This window comes from Drosophila subpulchrella, chromosome 2L (assembly GCF_014743375.2).
Source record: "Drosophila subpulchrella strain 33 F10 #4 breed RU33 chromosome 2L, RU_Dsub_v1.1 Primary Assembly, whole genome shotgun sequence".
Classification (NCBI taxonomy): Eukaryota; Metazoa; Arthropoda; class Insecta; order Diptera; family Drosophilidae; genus Drosophila; species Drosophila subpulchrella.
In genome coordinates, this window is record NC_050610.1 from 24,103,913 (window position 1) to 24,125,162 (window position 21,250).

At 40.2% G+C, this 21,250-nt stretch overlaps 2 protein-coding genes across 2 annotated transcripts in view; both read left to right on the plus strand.

Moving 5' to 3' along the window:
• Window positions 1-21,250, plus strand: part of LOC119547236 (homeobox protein aristaless) — a 36,871-nt gene that overhangs the window by 8,784 nt on the left and 6,837 nt on the right. The window contains exons 2-6 of the mRNA XM_037854015.1: window positions 1,364-1,487; window positions 7,690-7,781; window positions 7,835-7,936; window positions 14,591-14,692; window positions 15,081-15,652. Coding sequence (XP_037709943.1) covers window positions 1,391-1,487; window positions 7,690-7,781; window positions 7,835-7,936; window positions 14,591-14,692; window positions 15,081-15,652 — 965 coding nt within the window. The 5' untranslated portion in view covers window positions 1,364-1,390. The remainder of the gene's footprint in view (window positions 1-1,363; window positions 1,488-7,689; window positions 7,782-7,834; window positions 7,937-14,590; window positions 14,693-15,080; window positions 15,653-21,250) is intronic.
• Window positions 12,190-13,130, plus strand: LOC119547238 (probable nuclear transport factor 2). Its single transcript, XM_037854017.1, has 2 exons — window positions 12,190-12,736; window positions 12,800-13,130. Exon 1 carries the CDS (start codon window positions 12,261-12,263, stop codon window positions 12,651-12,653), a length of 393 nt encoding a protein of 130 aa, XP_037709945.1. The 5' UTR covers window positions 12,190-12,260; the 3' UTR covers window positions 12,654-12,736; window positions 12,800-13,130.

Sequence of the window (21,250 nt, forward strand, 5' to 3'; positions counted from 1 at the left end):
GTAAATTTGGCGGAAATAGTCTGTAACATGATATGCTAACACTTGTGGTGCATGGGGCGGTGGGTGGTGGCCGTTGGGTGGTGCTATACATATTGTGGGTGCCACTGCCAACAGTCGTGTGGCGAGCACCATAAATAAAATTCATAAAATTTTTTTAACAAATTTACTCAAATAAATTAAAATGTCGGCACAGGCAAGGCGAAGGCCCCACCTGCAATCCGGATGGTGCAACTGTTTCGGTTGTCTGGTTGACTGGGTAATGTGTCATATAGAAGTTACAATTAATTTTAATTGCAATTGAAATGTAACGGAAAATGTGATAGCCCAAAAAGGGGAACCATAGTTGTTGAACCAACACAGGAAATTGGACTGTGTCCATCTGTAAATAAAGAAATATTTTGTCGATTGGGTTTAGGAAATGGGATGAAATTATAACTTATTGATAAGGGAATCATTATTTTTATTGGGTGAATTGACTGAATTCAATAATTTTAAGTTAGAAAAAATTATCGGGTTATTCTCAAACCTAAAATATTATTTAAGTCTCCCAAACGAGTTCAAGAACTACATCTTCGGCAAAAACACTTTTCCCACCAATATCAATTTCAATTTTAATTTTTCAAAGGGAAAATGCACTTTCCCAGCGCCTTTCTCTGATCTTGGCTATCTGACAATCTCTAGCTTGACACTGTGACTTCTTTCCCTGCCCTTTTCGTATCTCGAAGATATAGAATTTTCCAATTCAACTTTCCCTCCCCGTTGGTTATGCCTGCAGGGAAATTCCTCGACTAATTAAGCTGCAAACTGCATTGGGAAAGGCGCCAGCAAAACGCAAAACATCGGCTCATAACTGAAGTGAGTTCATCAAGACCAGTTACAGTTACGGCCATAGTTATATGCCGAGTCTTTTGCGGCAAATGCAATTAATTTAAATCAATTGATTCGTTTGAGGACAATTTAATTGTATGCAGACGACACACAATGCAGCAGGAAAATTGAAACAGAAACAGAAACATAAAAACGGAGATGCAAAAGCAGATGAAATCGATTGTGGATGATTTGTCAGAAGTCTGTAATTGCCTTTAATTGAATCGAATTGAGTTTGAGGTGCATATGACAACATTAAAGGCGACGCAAAGTCGCCCCACAAAAATGCCCGCATGTCTCCAATTGAATTGTGCACTTAAATTACAAGTTTCTCGTTCACTCACGATGATGATCATCGTTATTATCATTGTCGTGATTGGCAAGTGAATTTATCAAAATTACATGCAATTTAAAGATTCTTTTTCTCAATTTCGATCGATGAGTAACCCTTGATTCCGATATCGACACTGATTTCTCATTTTTATTTCGATTTCAGCTCGGTCCTGCAGCCGCGGGCAGAGGAATGTTTTGCTACCAGTGTCCTCCAGCCCTGCACCCCTGCGGCCCCCACCCTCCGCGCCTGCCGACCCTCGACTACCCCTTCGCCGCCACCCATCCATGTGAGTAGATCTGAAAAATATATTCAAGGATAAAATATAAATTTGAACGGTACAAACAAAGATAATAAAATATATTCATGGTCAAAATATAAGTTCAAACGGTAGAAATATAGAGGTTCTACAACTAAAGTTGTAAGTTATAAATTGATTGTGGAAATATACAATTTATTTTCTAGGATCGAATTTAAGTTAAAACAGTGAAAATATAGATATAAGCTTAAGATTTATTGTAGAATAGAATATCAGTTACACTTTTATATTTATTTCTAAGGAGGAATTGTGGATACATTTCAAAACTAAACAATTCCAAATAGCTAAAGTAATATAAAGAAATAAAAATAGTGCGTTTTAAAATTAATAAAAACAGAACATTTGACTTATATTTATTTAAAATTAATCCCTTTCTGTCTATAACACAGAGCTATACAAAACATATGGTAAATCATCTTTCAGTTTTTTTGAACTTTTGATTTATGCTTTTTTTATTTTTGCACTTACACCCTAATTGCATTAAGTAATTTAAGTATCTCCCGATAATCTGTTCGAACAGATGGATTTCGAACTGCCAAAAGAGCAATCTTCTCGTTCGCATCGAATTAAATTTAGATAAAAAGGCAATGATAATCGCCGGGCTTCTGTTGTTACTTTGGCTGTCGTCAATGGATTATTGTCTATCGGCGCATCTCTGAATCTTGTAGTTACATTAACGAATTATTCTATTAGCAGCACGTTGCAGGCAGGGTAGTACTCTTCCCATTCCCATTTCCATTTCCTATGTGGCATATCAGATTTCATGGTCGCACATGTCGAGAGTTTGCTGTTTGCCTCGAAAAGTTTGGCACTCGGTCAGAGGGTAAGTGCTATGCGAAGTGGGGATGAGAATAGATTGAGATTCAGAAACTGAAGGATATAGTAGAAAACACAAATGAAATAGGCAGAAAGATAGGATACGTTACCTATTTTGGTGAGCCAACTTTAGAACAAATTAAGTCTACTGTAATACATTTAAAAAGAATGGGATCAAATATTAAGTACCTTCTTATATTGATTACGAGTGTTAAAAGTGACAACGTTCATATACTTTTTTAAAGTATGTAAAAGTTATATCTTTGGTTTCAATAAAAACCAAAAAAAACTTCCACTTTATAAATGCTATTCCTAAAAATCGCTGAGAGCTAGACAATCTCTTACCCCAACAGAGCCGCAGAAAACACACCATTAAACGCCATTTCGATGAATTGGGTGTAAGGAAAAGCCACAGCGGAGCAATTTGATTTGCTATTGCCCACTGCTGGCCTCCCAGAGCAGAACCATTCCGCATTTCCAGACCCAGTCCCTACTCCCCACTTTCCACTCGCACTCACCGACCAATCCGAGCCCAAATAGACTTTGCCTGGCACTCCAGAACCCAGAATCGGAGGACCGGGGACAGAGGCCCCGCTGCCATATAACTATAATTGAATAAAAAAAAAGCAGGAGGCGAGAGCATGGGCAACTCAATCGATATTCGCATGCAGAAGGGGATTTTTGGAGCAAAGGAGTGGCCGAACCAAAGGCAAAGTCAAGCAAACGTGAACGTGTCGAAAAGTGAAGCGATCCATTCGAATCGTAATTGGGTAGCGAAAAGGGCTCGGGGTACCGGGTGTGGGGAATTTTGGATTTCAGATTTCATTTCATGCAATTATCGAATGGCAAAGCGTTAATGCTTTGGCATGCAAATTTTCCTTCGCACTCGGATTCGGAATCGGAATGCGGCGACAGATTTCGACAGATTGAGGCTGAGTGCTGAGGCATTTATCGAAAATCATAAATCAAAGCGCCAGCCCGCCGACGGAATAGTTTATTGATTTTTTCCCACCCACTAACCATAAAAGGCGCCGCCGTAAATAAAAGTGGTATCCCAAAAAAGTAAAGCTTGCCACAAATTGCAGTGCATTTTGTGGGCTGCTTCTGCGGGGGGTTTCTATCATCTCCGAGCCGAGGGAATGTGCGCTATCTAATGGGATTAGATGGAGACTTACGAACGCATTACGTAACATCTTGGCACGTCTGCCCGCCCTGTAATCCTAATCAGGTGCAAATTCCATTTACTGCTGACTGATTCAATATGACAGACGGACGGACAGACGGCCAGGCAATAACTTATGTTCCCTTTAGGGAAGGGTCCTGCAAGGGTCGAAGATCCTCGGAGGGACTGTCGCTTTTGATTTGCGACAGCCTAATGCAATTTACTGGGAGATAATTTGAGTCTGGGCTTCGATTCTACGCAGAATGGGCCTTTATTATACTTGGCTAATAAGTAAACGATTCAAAAATTATAAAAGGTCTAGATTTTTTAAGGATAGCAATAATATTTACACTTGATGTATCGCAAGAAATTAAATAAAAACCTAAACTTTTTTTTAACGTTCCCCAAGTTGATAAAAAATCAATATATTGAAAGGTATAAACAATATTTCAATATCGAAATTCCAAATTATTTGCAAATCACCACCAAATGACACGAGCACTTAGTACCAAAGTTCAAAAAAATCTCATAATATGGTGAAAATTCCCATAACGAATCCACTTAGGGCGTGTCTGTTCTCAGCCTCTTCCCCTTTCTTCATGACATAACCAATAAGTATGGCTCACAAATCAAAATAAAAAATTCCCCAGAACATTTGCATAGCTAATTCAATTTACTCGCTGTTTTTTCGAGATTCCAATTCGTGATTCCTTGACGTGAAACTCCACATCCCCCAAGAAAAAGCAACCCCGAGCAGAGCTGACACCGAGAATGCTTCTCAATTGCTAAACTAATTTAAAATTTTTGCCAACGCGTGCCCGGACTTTCAAGCACTGAAATTGAGACGGTGACACTTTCCAAGGGAATTCGACCTTATGCCGAGGGAATCCTTGAGTTTTCCGAAAAGAAACTAGGCCAGCCAAGGAAAACTACACATAATGAATGCTAATTCCTGGCTCTCAGATTAAGTAAGCGAAACTGAAATCGAATGAGAATTGATTTTGGCCTCGTGTAGATACAGAAACAGAATCGGCAGACAAAGTTGCAGACAAGTATCTTACGGATACGGATACGGATATGCGGATGCGATGGCTGAGTGGGCGGAGCCCGGGCGACTAGTTGGGTGGGCGGGGCCGTTCTGACGGGTTGATTGCAAGGACTCTTGACTCCTGACTGCTCCCAGACCGAAAATCCCTTAATGATGGTTTCGCTTGTTATGCCAAATGTTTAAAAATTGAATTATCTCCCATTACCGGCGCAGCTAACGAGCAGACGCAGAGCAGCTTCGGTGCACTGGAAAAAGCTATACTCGGTTTTTAGCCACAAGTCAAATTATGAACATAAAAGAAAAAGAAATTAAAACTAAGAAAAAGTTTAAAAATGGATGCAACGGTACTATTAAGTTTATTTGGATATAAATGATATAAAAAAGGTAAAACATATTGAAATATTAGATAAAATTAAAGATGATAATGAAAAAATCAAACCAATGTCTAAAATTCCAAGTCTATAACACTAATTACCAAAAATAATATTACCCGGATGTTTAGAATGTTAGAAATAGTTAAATAATTTTTTCTTTGGTATCAAATGTAGTCTTGACCTTCCTACGATATCTAGAATTCCAAAAACTTCTTTGACATTAAATAAAATATTACTATATTATTGTATACAATCACAAAAAAAGATTTTTAACAATTTTTCCGTAATTTTTACGATTGCATTTCAAAGCCATTATTTTTTTAAGCTTTATGAGACTTTGCAAGATATTTTCTCTGTGCACAATGAGATGGATTGCTTGGGTGCCAGGGAGGGTTATAGAGATATACATAGATGGCTGGCTGGCTGACTGACTGGCTTGTCTGCGCCCCTTTGCGTACTTTTTGAATCAATTTGGCAACAAGGATTTGTTAATCCTGTCTTCCTGACAAGTGCGGTTAGTTGACTTGTTGTTGCTGCCGGTGCTGCTGCATGACGTTTGATGTGCCAGCTGGGAAATGGGACAGGGAAACTGTGAAAATATGGGGGTGGTGGAAGTCCTCCATTGGCTCGGGTTTTTGGCCAAAGCTTTCAGCATGAAATTCTTATTGCCCGGTTTTTGGGCAGCTTTTGCTCTGCGCTCTGGGATTTGCACTCGAAACCTAATTGTGCTAATTGCCAGCCGCTTGAACGTCAGTGGAACCTGTTCTGGTCTTCTTTTTCGGCCCGAGGCATTTTCCGGCCAACCTGGGGCATTTTCCATTTGCATTTTAGGCAATTATTGGCTGCAAAGAATTTGATTAGCAAGAAAATTGCACTGCAGCCGGATGAACCGGTGATGAGCAGATGGGAAAAGTCGTGTTCGTGATTATCTGGAATAGGGTTGGAAAAAGGGAATTAATAACAAATTAAATTAGTAACTTTAGATTGATGAGAAATGTTGTAAAACTACGCGTCTGAATAATATATATAATATATAATTTTTTTAAGTAATTTATAAAAAATATAATAATCCCTTACTTATATTTTTTTTTTTAAGTTCTATAATTTTCATTATTTGTAATAATCTTTAAAAATTTAAATCGGAATTAATCTTCGTGCTTAAGATCCCGCTACACGCTGCCACCTCTCATGGGAACCTAACTTTCCCAAGCCTCCTCGAAAAATAATGCTGAGTGCCCGGAGCTCAACTCATCGACTATTCGATTAGCTTCTGCCTACCTCTTTGATTGCTTGATTTGGGCCCGAAATGCGTGCTTCATTAGCAGGATATATCGAGAATATCCTTTGGGCTTACCTGAGAGCCTGATGGCGAAAGAAGCCGAAAACATTTTGTAATTATTTTCATAATTAAATATTAATCGATGGCAGGCATAGCGACACTTGCTCGGAAAATAGAGATAGAGACCGAGGAAAACATGGCAAACAACATTAGTGCGCATTACAGAGAGTCTCCAGGGAATTGAGACAAAGAGGGTGGAACTTGACGACCTTCGGCCTGGCGAAAATGAATGCCAAGTAACAACATTTCAGCTAATCGGATTAGAGCCCCCAAAAAAGTTAACACACACACAGACAGAGAGACAGAGAAAGAGACAAAAAAGGTCGGGCAAAAAGAGACAGCAGCTTTACTCGGCTTTGGCAAGAAGAAAATTAAAATTAAATTTTGCAATTTGCCAGCTAATTATTTATTTAAAATCAAATTGAAAATTAATTTTACAACACGAACGAACCGAGAGTCCGTAGCAAAAAAGGTCCGACAAAGTTTCCGCCTTTCGACTTTGGTTTTCCATTTTCCGGGGAATGGGGTGGGGGTGGAAAGCCCGGGCGGAGGTCAAGTGGGGCTGTCAACGCCTTTCCTTTTCCTCTGTGTCTCTCTTTCTGGCTCAAAAGGCAGTTATAAAATATTTCGTAGCATACAAAATGGCGCTGCTGCTAGAAAATTCAATTAGCCTGCAATTTTTGGCAACAGCTGGCTTTCAGCAAAAGCCAAGTGGACAAGGAAAATTCAGGAGGGAGGTGGGCTTTCCCTGCAAGGGCACAGCGGCGGGGAAAACTTTTGGCATGAACGAATTCCAAGGCAGTTATAGTTGGGTCATTTAAAATTTAGAGAAAACTTCGGCTTCACTGGAGATATTGGAAAAAATAATGGAATTCTATCTAATAGCTATAAATAAGTTAAGGGTTCAAAAAAGTTCAAAGAAACATATTTAAATCAAGAAAATCGTATTTTACAATCCATAAATAATATAGATATCAATTTGGGCTGAGAAAAAAGATAATAAAAAGTATGCGGTAGGCGATGAAAACATACATTTCCTTCCCTTATTGTTAATACTAGTTGTACTTAATTAGTTATATGAACTATTTATGCAATGTCGCAAATTAAAATGAAGCAATTGAACATTTTTCAATCCGAACTGACAATTTATTGCACAAGCTCTTAGGGATTAAATACCCTCAAAAATTGTTCTTTATCCTTAATACATTTTTTTTATTTTTCTTCTTTGGATTATGACTCCATCTTTATTTTTCCACACACATGAATTGAAAATCCTTCTTAAACTATTTTATTCATGGCGACTCTAGAGAAGTCACATCCCAGCTTAGTGGCACTTATGCCCTTGCACCTTAGTTCAACTAGTTGAATTAAGAGGGCTAATGCAACACCTCACACGGCTAATACCCCGCTTCCTGCAATCTGCTATTCCTCAGATACCAGCTACTCGTATCATCCTGCCATCCACGATGAGACTTTTGTCCGGCGGAAGCAGCGACGGAATCGCACCACCTTCACACTGCAACAGGTAAGTCGAAGGGAAAAAAAGGAAAACCTCTTTTAATTTTTAATTTCGAGCAGCTGGAGGAACTGGAGACGGCCTTTGCCCAGACCCATTATCCGGATGTGTTTACTCGCGAGGATCTGGCCATGAAAATCAACCTGACCGAAGCTCGGGTTCAGGTAAGAAAAATATTCCCCCTTTCAATCCTGATTTGCTGACCTCTTTCGTGGAAAATTATGCAAAATATGAAGAGTTGAAGAATATTAAATTCGGAATTCAAGAACTTGGCGAAATCATATCAAATTTCATAAGTATATAAGTGTAGTACTACCCTAGAACGGTCACGCATTCTGATCAAAGCCTCGGTTTTTCTATATCCTCTCTTCATCTGGAACTTCATCTTCCCCCGACTCGATTAATAATGCATATGCATGCAGAACAGGCCCACGGACTCGGGGATTACCAACGGGTTTGGGTTCGGGTTCTTGGGGTGTAGCATGAAGCATGTAGCCAGCCTAATGCAATAACTGCCTTAAAAAATATATTTTCTATATACAGAAAGCCTAAAACAGGCGGAGCAGCAAAATATGCAAAGTTCTTAAGCGATAACAGGGAAAATATGAAAATGAAATACAAAAAGAAAGTAAAGAAGAGTGGAAGCAAATTGCTGGTTATAAAGCCCACTTTTTCCGACCTGCCGATAAATCAAATTTATATTTCAATATAAAAGTTGGAGGAGAGTTTCGTTTGGCTTGGAGCAGAAGTGCAAAACCCCTCAAAATTATGATAGAAATTTGCTTCAGATGAGGATAAGTAGTCAAGAAAAATAAGTTCTTTATAAAATGTAATAGAATTGTATTGACTTTATTATTTTCAGAAATGCAATAATAAAAATAAATAAGGCTTAAGGAAACCTTCTTAAAAATATTGGTCATTAGTCTTTAAACGATTAACTACCGACATTTAAAATATATAATGTATAATAATATTATTGACAGTATCCTTGAACTGTTTGACTGTAACCTTTTCACATTATTCATGATTAATTTCTGGCAATTGCAGCCAAAATTAGAATCACTTTTCCGACACTTAAGCAAAGGCATACGGATTTATCAGAGCGCTGATCTAAATGTAAATTAAGTCAGGGAAAGATTGTTTGTTCGCAAAAGACCGAAACGAAATAGGTAAGTGCGAGGGCAATTTGCATGATATGGCGAGCTGCATTTGTCAGATTAAAATGACAATTAGCGGATCTACTTTGGGGGAAATGGAAATGCAAGTCCGCAGATCTTGGGTGGGTGGAAATAACGAATCTCCGGCCACTCGAGCACGTCGTCTCGCTGAGGCCGAAAGCAAATTATGCACATGAAAATGGAGGCTGGAACAGACCTGAAACTTAATGAGGATGCCACACTAACTAGACACGTTTGTCGCGAAACCCACGCACACTTTGGTGGCTATTAAAACACTTTGGTGGCGTTACGACATCCTCTCCATTTTTCTATTTCCGGCACAATTAGCCCGAGCTTTTTTCCCAGGCGTAACCAGATACTTTCAATTCAATTTGCCATATAAAAGTTCTGGCAATTTGACATTTGTAAATAAATACACGAAAACGTACGACAATGGGACACTTGTCGCAAACACGTGTACTTGTCAGCCTAACAAAATTACAAGTTAATAAAAAAGAACCCACCCTCTTTATGGAGAACCTGTCTATTGCTACCAACTTCTGTGGTCCGAGTTTGCAGCGTCCAGAAAATTGCGGCGAAAATTGTGGAAAAAACCGAAAAACATTTCGACTGGACAGCTTAGTCTGGGATTTCGATAATGGAATGAATGCCAAATGTTTTGATGAGGGTGTGCGCACACAGCATTTTCCAACCGCATTTTGACACATTTTTTTTGTTTTTTGTGCCCCGGCCAACGGCGAGGCGGAAATAAATTTTATAATAAAATTTATTATGTGTACTTCGCTTGATGCCCCAACATCCCCGACTTCGGTTTAGCCGCTCACTTGCCTGTAACCTGATACATTTTCCACGGGATTTTTTCGTCTGTCAATTTTTGATGCCCCGGCCAAAGCCCTGGGTTTCCCAGTTTTTATTCCCCTCCTGTCGCAACGCATTTGAGTTCATTGCAAAAATCATTTACTTAATGTATATCCCAACGAGCTTATGGTTAAGGCCCCGGGACCCAGCTGGATCACGGGATATATCCCTGGTTATATATTCGCGGGGCAGAAAGCACATCTACCTGACAAGGACAAAGCACTTTGAAGTCGAGCTAATGCAGTAGAGCTTTCTAATAACTGATATTGGTTGATAAATGAGTGGGAAATTTGATTTTTGAACGGGATAGTAGGGGGAGAAAATAACACTGGGGTGGAATGGAACTTACTCATCGGAAAATGTTGTGGAATGATTTGCATACCATTAAACGATGAGTTGTAAGTGGCTTACTAAAAATGCAGAAGAAATGTATAGTTTTGAGTTACATTTTTAAATCCCTATTGACCATCTATTTACCTAGATAACTTCCAATCAAATGCCTTGAATCACTGACATACATTAATAATAATATCCTCAATAAGCCCTCTCCCAGGCACAATAGTTATCAATTTCCCCGTCTAAGGCGATAAATAATGAAGTCGTTAACCCACTGCGATTACCGGTTCCCACATTTCCGACTACGCACCTCATACATAACTAATTCGATTAGAATTAATGTGCTGCAGCATGACAATTCGAAAGGGATACACCCACTATAAAGCCACCCAATCGGAAAAGTAAGGAACCACCCACTCAAACCGCCGCCAAAGGGCTGCCACCGCATATAATGCCAATAATTGATAATTTATTATAATCACGGAGGTCCCAAGTGGCGATGTGAGAAACTGTTCAAGTAAAAAAACCGCAGAAGATGGTGAGGAATGAAAGGAGTGGTGGGGAAAATGCACTGGAAAAAAAATTTTTACAGGAAAGGCTAAGTCTATAAAAGCTAGAACGTATTCCAAAAAGTAGTAAACTGCCTAATTACCATAACAAAATGGACAAGATATTTTTTTTCTTATCTATAGATATTGAAATAATAATAAAAGAAATATCTGGAATAAGAATCATAACATCATAATAAAGGATCCAAGATGATATTAAGGTATTCTGGCATTGCATATGCAGCGCCATCCCAAGTTCAAGATCCAATGAGCTAGTAAAGATTAGAATTTGGCACATCCAGAATTTCAATTAATTTTCTCGCAGTGCACTGGGGTGGCTGGTTGACCGGGCTGCCTGTCAAATAATTGCATTTGCTCGAGTAATCCTTTAATGCTGATCCAAGTTGATGGCCGTCGAATCGAATCGAGTCTGCCTTATGTTGGCCTCAGGATATGGGCGGTTTTAGGGGAAGGACTCCAGGAAACCAGGATTCAGGATTCCAGGGTGCGGGGAAAGGGGAAAGGGGTGGTGTGCGGTGGGTTGGTGTTGGCTGCTGCGGTAGCCCAATTATTGTTGCAAAGGGTTCTGTTTAGCCCCGAGCGAAATGCGTTTGATATTAACACATCTGTTCATTCATTCCACTTGAGCTGCGTCATCGAGGTCCTTGGTTTTTGGTTTCTGGTCCTTGTTCCCTGGGTGTTGTTTGCATTGAGTGTTCCGGGATCGGGACAAACTGTTTGCGGAAGCTAATGGTGCGCACTTGTCCGTAATTACCCCATAGACGACCTCCTGCATCTTCGACCCTTTTCCCCTGATTTTCCCTGGCTTTTGGGTGGTGTTTCCATTGTTTCCTCTTGTGTTGTATTATATTTTTTGTGTGTAATTCGCTGTGTTACAACTTTGTATTGTTTACGCTACCCCGCTTGTTTGCTTATTTGTTTTCGTTTTCATGGCAAATCGGTTTTCGTAACTTGTAACCGCAAAAATTGTGTTTACCAAGTATAAGAATAATTGTTTTGTTTATTGTTCTTCGAGAATTATGCGAAATTTTGTCGCTCTGGGCGTTTGCTTGGGTAAATAAATTACTTGAAGTGGGTCGAGGGGTTCTGGAGAGGCTCCTTTCGGATGTGTTGATTCGAAGAGACATATGCAATGGGGCATTATATTTGGGTGGGCATATAATTATATAGGTTACAAAAAAATTTAAAAACATGATTTATATTTTTTTAAAATTTAAAAATGTGCATGTTATCTTAACAGCTACTTATTTAATATATGTATGTAATAGAATATCCCCTATGTTTAAACTCCCATATTCTAAAAATACCACAAAATCTTATTTTTTGCGTTTTGGTCATACTTAAACGTGAACCACGCGGTATATTGATCTATTTTTTAGCCAAAGTAAAGTTAAAATATATTTTTTATTTAAAAGTGATCAGACTCTAACAAAGAGTGCTGCGCGTAGCTAGCTTCATACACCTTTTTAAGTTTTCAAAAAATAAGTTGTAAGACTGCCGACTGGGTTGTAATCCACTGGATCTGGATCCTTAGACCCTCAAGTAAAATGTCGCTGAATCCGCAATACGAGAACATTGGCAAGGCATTCGTGCAGCAGTACTATGCCATTTTCGACGACCCACCAAATCGGGCGAACGTGATTAATTTCTACGACGCTACGAACTCCTTCATGACCTTCGAGGGCCAACAAATCCAGGGAGCAACCAAGATCATAGAAAAAATTCAGGCTCTGAGCTTCCAGAACATTGCCCGCGTGATAACCGCAGTAGATTCGCAGCCCACTTTCGACGGCGGAGTAATAGTCAATGTCCTTGGAAGACTAAAGTGCGATGAGGATCCCCCGCACTCCTTCGCGCAGGTCTTTCTCCTGAAGCCCAATGCCGGCTCTTTCTTCGTGGCCCACGACATCTTCCGCCTGAACATCCACAACGCTGCCTAGGAGCCGTTTAGCTGGATATATATCCAATAAACATATATTTTTATGTATCAACACCACTCGGCAACACAAAAAAGGTTTTCAACGTAAGGCGTTTTCCTTGTTAAAAGCGTTTAAAATTTGTTAAGACCCTATTCTATATTTTTTAGGACACCAATCACTGTTTACAAAACAATACAATTACATATTTTACAAATTGCTTCTGTTTTGGAAGTAAAAAAAAAATGTAGCCGAGTGCCTCGATAAGGATCCAATCGAAAAACAATACTAAATACAGATAGGAATTAATGATAGTGGATATTAGTTGGCTCTTGTGAATAAATCTTAAAAAACTAAAAAAATGTATTTATGTAGTTACTTAAATCTACATGGTATACATTTGTATGTATATTGTCCCCACCTAAAAGTATACTTTGCGTTGTCATAGCTTCAAATGTAATATTTTATTTGGTCGCAAAGCTGCAAAGAACCTAAATTGTAACTTCCAAAAGCAGACCTAAAACAATATCCTGAAATATTTGAAGAGGTAGAGTACCCCATTCCCTTCCCCATAATTCCAAGCAAGCAATCAAGGAACTAAACCAAGCGAATTGAATAAATAAGAACACGTTAAATTCAGTGTGTAATAAAACAAGGCAAAATTGTGCATGAAATTATGATTGTGAGGGAGTGAGACGGCAATGGCCGGAGGGAGGGAGACAGACGCACACAATTGTTTTTCATTATTCAATTTTTGTCATAATAACAGGAGCAGTCAGAAGGAGAAGCTGCTTTTATCGTTATCTTGCCTCTCTTTCGTTCTTCGTATAGCTTTCTCTCTCCATCTCCATCTACCCCCAGGGTGCACACGTACACACACAGAGAGAGAAAAAAAGTTTACCCAGCCATATTTTATTGGTAATGTGCTTATGGCATAAATATTGTATTAAGTAACTGGTGGGCGTCACCACCAAAAAACGGAGGAAAACTGGAAAAGTTCAGACCCTGCAGTGGGTGGTTTGTGGGGCATTTCCTTTTTGGGGGTTGGATTGTGCGCAATTTATTGTTTGCCCAGGCAAAAAGGAGCCGGGGAAAAATCCAGGAGCAACATGGCGGCCAGAAGAGAGAAAAGCTATGGCCCAGTGGTTGGGGATCTCGCCTGGAGGCCAAAGTATGCTGAAATTGTTTTACGCTGCGTTATGATTACAACAATGGAGCCAAAATGCCAACTTTTGCACAATGTCTAATTTGAATTTTGATTAGGAAACTTGCTTACACACGCACACACAGAGCGCACAGAGCACATAGAGAGTGATTTTCCTTCAAGATGGCGCCCGAGCTGGGAAATCCCATTAGAGGGCGCTCTAAGCTGGGGAATCAACGCAAACCGGAACTAAAAGCAAACGAAACGAACGGGAAGTAAGGAAAATTGGGAGTGGAAAACGGGAGAAAGTGGGGGTACGAAAAAGGAAACACGCGCGCATAAGCAAGCCATCCAAAGGATATTTCTAGGGATGCCAGGGCATTGTCTTGATTGAGTCTCATTAGAGCAGGACCGTCATGTGTGTGGGAGGTTCTCCGCCCTTTTTGGAAAAACACTCCACCCCCACCCCAATTTAGGCGCTGATTACAAGCCAAATTTGTTTTGGCTTCCTTAGGAAAATTGAAAATCAGATTTTGTTTGTTTATGTCTTAGATTGGCTGGCAAGACAAAAGGGAAAAACAGAAACATTTTTTGGGGGTGGCACCGGCACTCGAACCACACACACAAATTGTTAAAGTTTCTGAGGTGGAAAATTTCGTTTGTGTGTGGGGAAAGTTTTTCAATTTTCCATTGGCTGACAGCGGGCGACTTGCCCCGTGGCATAAATAATAATAGACATGTGGCCATATCATGGCAATTTGCTTCGAAACTTTCTCAATTTCATTCGAGTTTCCCATCCCATTTTTCCATTACGCAGGTCTGGTTCCAGAATCGCAGGGCCAAGTGGCGCAAGGCGGAGCGACTCAAGGATGAGCAACGTAAGCGGGAAAATGGAGAGAGCAGCAGCTCGCTGGATAAGGTAAATAAATTGAATTATAAAGGGGTTTTGGGAGGGTACTACCCATAGTTAACACCTTAAAAAGGGCCTAGCTCTGGAGATTTAATATCCCTCGAGAAGGTGTTTCAAAATGTAAGAGAAGTTTATATTTAAAATTCAATAATAACACCATTTGTATATTAAATTAGAAGTTAAGAAAATAATTAGTCCAGGTAGTTATTAATCTTTGATTACAGGATTAAGATAAATTGTTTAATACATTTTGTTTTTGTTTATATATTTGTATTGAGTTTATCAATTATCTTGAAACAAATTCAAGTGTTTTAAGCCAGTTAATTTTGAAAGCTATTTATATATTTTAAATCAAATTTTAACACATTTTTAATCCTGCTCCTTACTGCTTCTTAAGCTCCACGACTCTCGTGAATCCTCGCCAGACATTACGGGTGAAATAGACGACGACATGGATGAGTTGCCGCCTCGTCAGCGGTCGCACAGTCCGCTGGCCAACGGGCAGATGGAGCAGCAGCACTCCCACTCGCATTCGCACTCGCATTCCCGCAGTCCGGGGGGCGGGATGCACCTGGACTCCAGCGACAACGAGCGCCCGTTGTCCTCCAACCAGCTGACCGCCACCCCGCACTCCGCCTCCCAGTCGCTGGGCTCCATCAGTGCCGGATCGCCATCCCCCTCGGGAATGCACAGGGAGCGGGAGCATACGCCCCTGGCGGGCAGCGGGGGTCAGGGGCCGAGCAGCCCCTCCAACTCGCGGAACACCGACTCCCCCATCGAGGTGGGCGGACCCATGTCCTTGACCACCAGCTCAAGGATGCCGGCCTCCTCCAACAACTCGGCCTCGTCCACGCCCACGCCCACCACCCCACACGCCCCCCAGATGCCACACTCCTCGGCGGCTGCGGCGGCCGCTTTCGGGAGCCACATCTTCGGGAGCTTCGGAGGAGGCGGTAGTGCCAGCGATAGGTAAGTCGAGTTACAGAATATGTACCTTTAAAGAATAATATTGGAATTACTTAAGGAAAGCAATTATCTTAAAGGATTGACTTAAATAATGATATAGACTTAAAATCGTCTTATAATCATAATCAAAAAGATCTAAGTCCACACTATATAATATTAATCGTCTCAAAAAATATTTAAATAATATACATCTTTAAAACGTATTAATCAATTTTTGCGATTTTACCATGCGTCATTAAAAAAAGCTTATACATATTTTTTAATCTCGCGGTACCGCTTTATAATTCAATCACAGACACTGAAACACCAAATTGTCTATACAATCCCAATAAAAACGAATCAAGACTTCCGGCGATAATCAACTCGCAGAGCACTATCATCCAAGTCATTTATCTTCTGGTCCGCGTGGCTGCTGAAGGATACCCAGGATAACCATCCGGCATATCCCACATATGGCTGAGACAATGGCGGGAGTTCTGCCGATGATTAGACACTGGGCGCCCTCGGGATCGCACGTGTCGGCCATATCGATGATGACCGGCATCATTAGCGGGGGGTCAGGACTGAGATTCCATGGGACGGGACTCCTCGACGGTGGCCATTGGGGGAGGAGACTGCTCTCTTAATGTTTCCGCTGGCGCACACGACTTCCGCTGACCGGAAGTGCGCCAATGGAATTTAAACGTTTTCCATCCAAAACATTAAGTAGAACGCCTTCCGCTGCGCACGCCTGTTCAATAACCCGTGAGCCGGGAAAATCCAACGGGAAAAAGACAGAGAGTCGAGAATCAAGAGATAAACACCGCAGGAGTCGATGGCACAAGGACACTGGGGGAAAAATCCTTGTAAAACGAAAATAAGTATTGTTTTCTTTATTATATACAAACAGAGCATCAAGAAAACTGTTCTTAGAGATTACCAGGGCTTTGAACTGGAGAGTAAAATCCAATCTAATCTATATAGATTAAAGATCAAAAGTGTTCACAAATATTTTTCATGTCCAATTTCACAATGGCTAAAAAATTAAATTCTAAATTACTTTTAAAAACTTCAAATGCAATATATTTTGAAAAACCAACAAATTTAAATCTTTATATTCTTTGGTAACATCTCATGTACTTAAAAATGAATTCGACAAATTATACTGCAACTTTGTAACCCATTTTTCCCAGTGGAAGACGACTAAAGATGCGAAAAACAGGGGATCTGGAGCCAAGAATCGCATTGTCCACCCGGCCAAGCTTCTAATGTCATTACTGCTCTCATTGCGGTCATTTTCTGGCTGCTTCCCCCAAATCCACCCACTCATTTATCCCCCGCCCCTTAATCAATTGCTAATTTAGTCATCGTCGCCAAAAAAAATAAGACAGTATTAAACAGAGAGGAAAGACAAAGAGAAAGAGAGACGGCTACATTGGCACTGCCCACTTAGGGGTGATATTTTGTCGCAATTTCCTCGTTTTGTTGGATTTTTGTAAATATTTGCCAGGGGTTGAACAACAGTTTGTTTCCACTCCTCCTTTATTTTCCTGCCAGTTGTTTTTGTCGCTGCTTGATGACAAAATGCGACACTTGCCATAAATTTTATTGTTTGTTTGTCTAATTCCTTTGTAAGTGGAGGCTTAATGACACGCAGGCAATTAGCAGATCATTTGGCTTATAATCGTTTAGACTGCCCGAAAGGGGAGGGATCGAGTGAGGGTGCTGAAAAGGATATTGCCGAGGGGTTGGGATTGTTGGATATACAGTAGTAACGGGCGTGGATATTTTCACATACTTGCTTGTTCATCAAGTGTCTCAAGTTCAAACTACATTTTTCTTAATATTTTATTACATCGATAATATGAATAAGAAAGGCCGTTAGTTAGCTTAACAAGTTCTTGAATGTAAAAGTCGGGACAGTGATTCCTGTATGGCTGTAAGCTGGTTGTCCATCTTGATCTGTATAGATTCCAGTTTATTTTCTAGGGTTACAATATAATTCTTCGTCTCTCCCAATTTCTTTTCAAACTCCTCTAGGATTGTCTTTTTTAAAGATTTTTGATCTATAATATGCTGGCTCTCCGTCCTCTCTAGTCTTTCATCCCTCGATTCCAGAGAAGCCTTGAGGTCGCTTACAGATTCTTGCAGAGTTCTCAACTTTATGTGTACCTGACTGAGTCCAGCCAGGGATCCTTTAGGACTCCGCACAATTAACAAGAAATCTAAAACCGCAGCGAACCTAACCATTTTTGTTATATTTTTTAAATGTTATTTAGTTCAGATTGCCACTGAAGTGTTAGGTCTGGACCGCTCCATTTTATACCCGCCTGAGCGAAAAAGATGCTGTTTTTCTTATCAGAAGAAGTAAACCTCTTAACGAGGAAAAAGCTAGTGACTTACACTACATCTCGTTCTTTTTTTTCGTATATATTTCGCAACACCCCGGTGCTCTTCATCACTACTTGTACTGCCGTCCACAGTGATTATAATTGAAACGTAAGAGTACATTATGTATTTGTGTTGACGTGGAGATATGGCTGTTGATAAAGTACACAAAGAGCAAGAACGCTGCTTTAAAGTTTTTTTCGTGCTTTTATTTTGCTTCTACTTTGACTCAAATTGGTTCACATCATATATATATTTTATTTATATTAGTATTTCTTATACAATCTTAGCTTCGTCATCTGCCTCACAGATGAAATGAAATCGTTGCACATTACATTTAGACACAATCATTAAGCGAGAGTATATAAGAACGCAGTGCAGGGATTCGTCTTCATATTTGGGATCCCCGGGATACCACTTTAAAAATGGAACCTCCTTATCGGAGGTTACAGAAACAAAGTTCCGCCTCGTCAGCTGCTCATGGATGCCCAGCCAGTAGAAAGCTTTAACCTTAAGCTTGCCAACTAGTAAGTTCCACTCTTCTTCGTTTTTAATGGATGCCAGATATCCACCCATCTCACGGCAGGTGGAATTGGCTTCATCCCAATATTTCAAATGTATTTCTTCTATATAAAAATACCTGTTGCCGATCAGCTGAAATCCCGGAGGAACGACTTTCCTAATGAATGAAGATACTTTTCCTTCAAGGGCCCTTAGTTGGTTGTCCATTCTGATTTGCATGGCCTGCAGTTTACTTTCTATTGCTATTAGATGAGCTTCTGTCCTGCTCAGCATTTCTACAAAGTTCTGGGGGATTATATTCCTCAAAGATTCCTGCATGGCGATCTGCTGACTGCCCATCCTGTCCAGCTTTCTGTCTTGGAACTCCTGAGAAGTTCTAACGTTGGTGACAGCATCTTGCAGGGATGCCAATTGGACTTGAACCTGGTTCTGATCCGCTCGGGTGACGTTAGTTGTGATCTCCTGGCAGGTGTTCCACCTATCCTGGTTGACAGCAACGAAGTCCATTACTGTCTTCATCCTAGAGAAGCAGTGTCCGTTGCAGCGGGTTTCAAGGTCCACCGATTCACTTCCAGGACCTGGAATATTCTGGGAGACTGCCAGAGATCCATAATGGCTCCCAGTAACTAAAACGTACAAAAAAATGGCTGCCAACATCAGAATTTTTATTTTAGAATTTTTTTATGGATTAAACAATATTTGGATCAGCTTGAGGAGGCTACTGACACGTATAATCTTCGATGTCTGCTTTTATACTTGTCCGGTCAACGCTTATCAATTACTTAGTCAGTGTCTGTATATACTTCTTCAGAATCTGTGAACCTTGATATTGTTATTTTTATAATTAATCGTTGAAAATGTTTGCCTCACGTACAAGATTATTTAATAAACTTTAGAACTATAACTGAAATAATAGTTCCTTAAAAAAATATTGCTATTCGTTTAAATTATAAGTACTGATGGAGGCATAATTCCAGTGAATGAAGATAAGATTCTATTTTAGTTTTAAAATGTTTATAGAAAGAATTAATCATTTAGGAACTCTTGGAATTACCCTTATTCTTAAAAAACAGATCGCAAACTAGATCTTATCTTCCATCTAGTTTTCAGCACTTCCCTTCATTACCGATTCATAAAGATTATTAACTCCGTTAGTCCATTTGCTTTTAGCTACTCAGATCAGAAATTCAAAAATGCCCGGCCACAAGGCCATAAAAAGCTACTTGAAAACTAAATTGGGCGTAAACGAGGGTGTTTTGTTTGCCGTTTGAATTTTTCTGCGGAGAGTCTAACCATATGCCGAGCAGCCTGAAAACGCACAAAAGGCGGGGGGTTGGGTTGTGAACTCCCCCTGAATTACTTCCCTATATCGGTGGGCGGTCTCATCAGACGGCAAAGAGGCCATGGGTGGGCATGAAAAAAATAAAAGGGAGTAGAAAAGATTGGCTCACATGTCAACGCGCTGGAACAACAAACATTACACCACAATAAAAAAGAACAGGATCCGGCAGAGACACAATACGAGTACCGAAGACCAAGGACAACCCACTGGGAAGGGGCACGCGTTTCTATTCCGATTGTCGAATCATTTCACCCCACTGCCCCCTGGAACTCCCGCTGTTTTTGCTGCCGTAACGGTTGACCAAATCAATTCCCAGTCCCGAGCACTCGGAACTTGTGATATCTCGCCTGTGATATTGTTATTCAAATGTCCCAGAACCGGATGTCCTTGCCATCCATCAGTAATGTATATTCGATCTGAAATCAAGCGTTTCATCGCAAGCATTTATCATCATATTAGTCAGGCACTCAATGGCGTTTTCTTTTCGCTTCGCATATTTTATGCAAATCGAACACTGGCAAAAACTAAATAAATAATTACCGAGCACTAATCCGCACTTGTCTCAGTTGGCAAGGTCGTCGATGGTGACGTAAGAGGAGATACATCCATATATCTGTGCCGAAAACCGGTTTATACATGGCCACTCAAGGGAACCAAGAGAAAAGGCCATATTGTACGGGTTATGCAACGACCCAAAAACACTTAAATGCAGTTTTTATTGCAAGCCGATACTTGAAATGCGCAGGGCAAAATATAAACCAAATAAAAATGAAAAAACTCAAATGTAATTTGTATCTTCTGTTCACAGATATGTACAATAACGTATTAAATATTCAAGAAATCCATCAGAACATAATTTTCCCCGAACGCTAGTCCTCAAACTAAACCCATAATAATTCGCTGGAATAAGTTTCGAGTTAAATATGTTAATTGAATACCCGCCAGCAGCCCAAAATCTCTCAGCTCCACTCCACTCTATGCACAAATAACCAAACATACCCCGAAAATCCGCATAGAGGGGGCCCAAATGATGTGTACCTACCTACAGTATATACACCTGTATATCTACCCACATTCCACCTGTAATTCAGGTGTGTGCGGATATTCCGACCGCTTATGCTGCGCGCACGAATGCGAATGCTTGAATAATAAATTAAGCAAATATTTTAATATTCATCATGCAATTAAAATAAGCTGCCTCCGTGCTTCCAAACTTTTCGGGTAGCCTAATATAATAAGCATTATGTGGGGCTTCCAGAGGGGGCTGGGGATCCAAAAAGTTTCGTGGAAAAAAGTACATTTTGCGGAAATTAAGTTTGACTTTGGGGGGGCAGAAGCGGAAAGCTAAGCCTGTGTAGGTGTTGATTGCT

Excerpts from the sequence above, each read along its gene's own strand:
- LOC119547238 (XM_037854017.1), top strand. The coding sequence starts at position 12,261 with ATGTCGCTGAATCCGCAATACGAGAACATTGGCAAGGCATTCGTGCAG.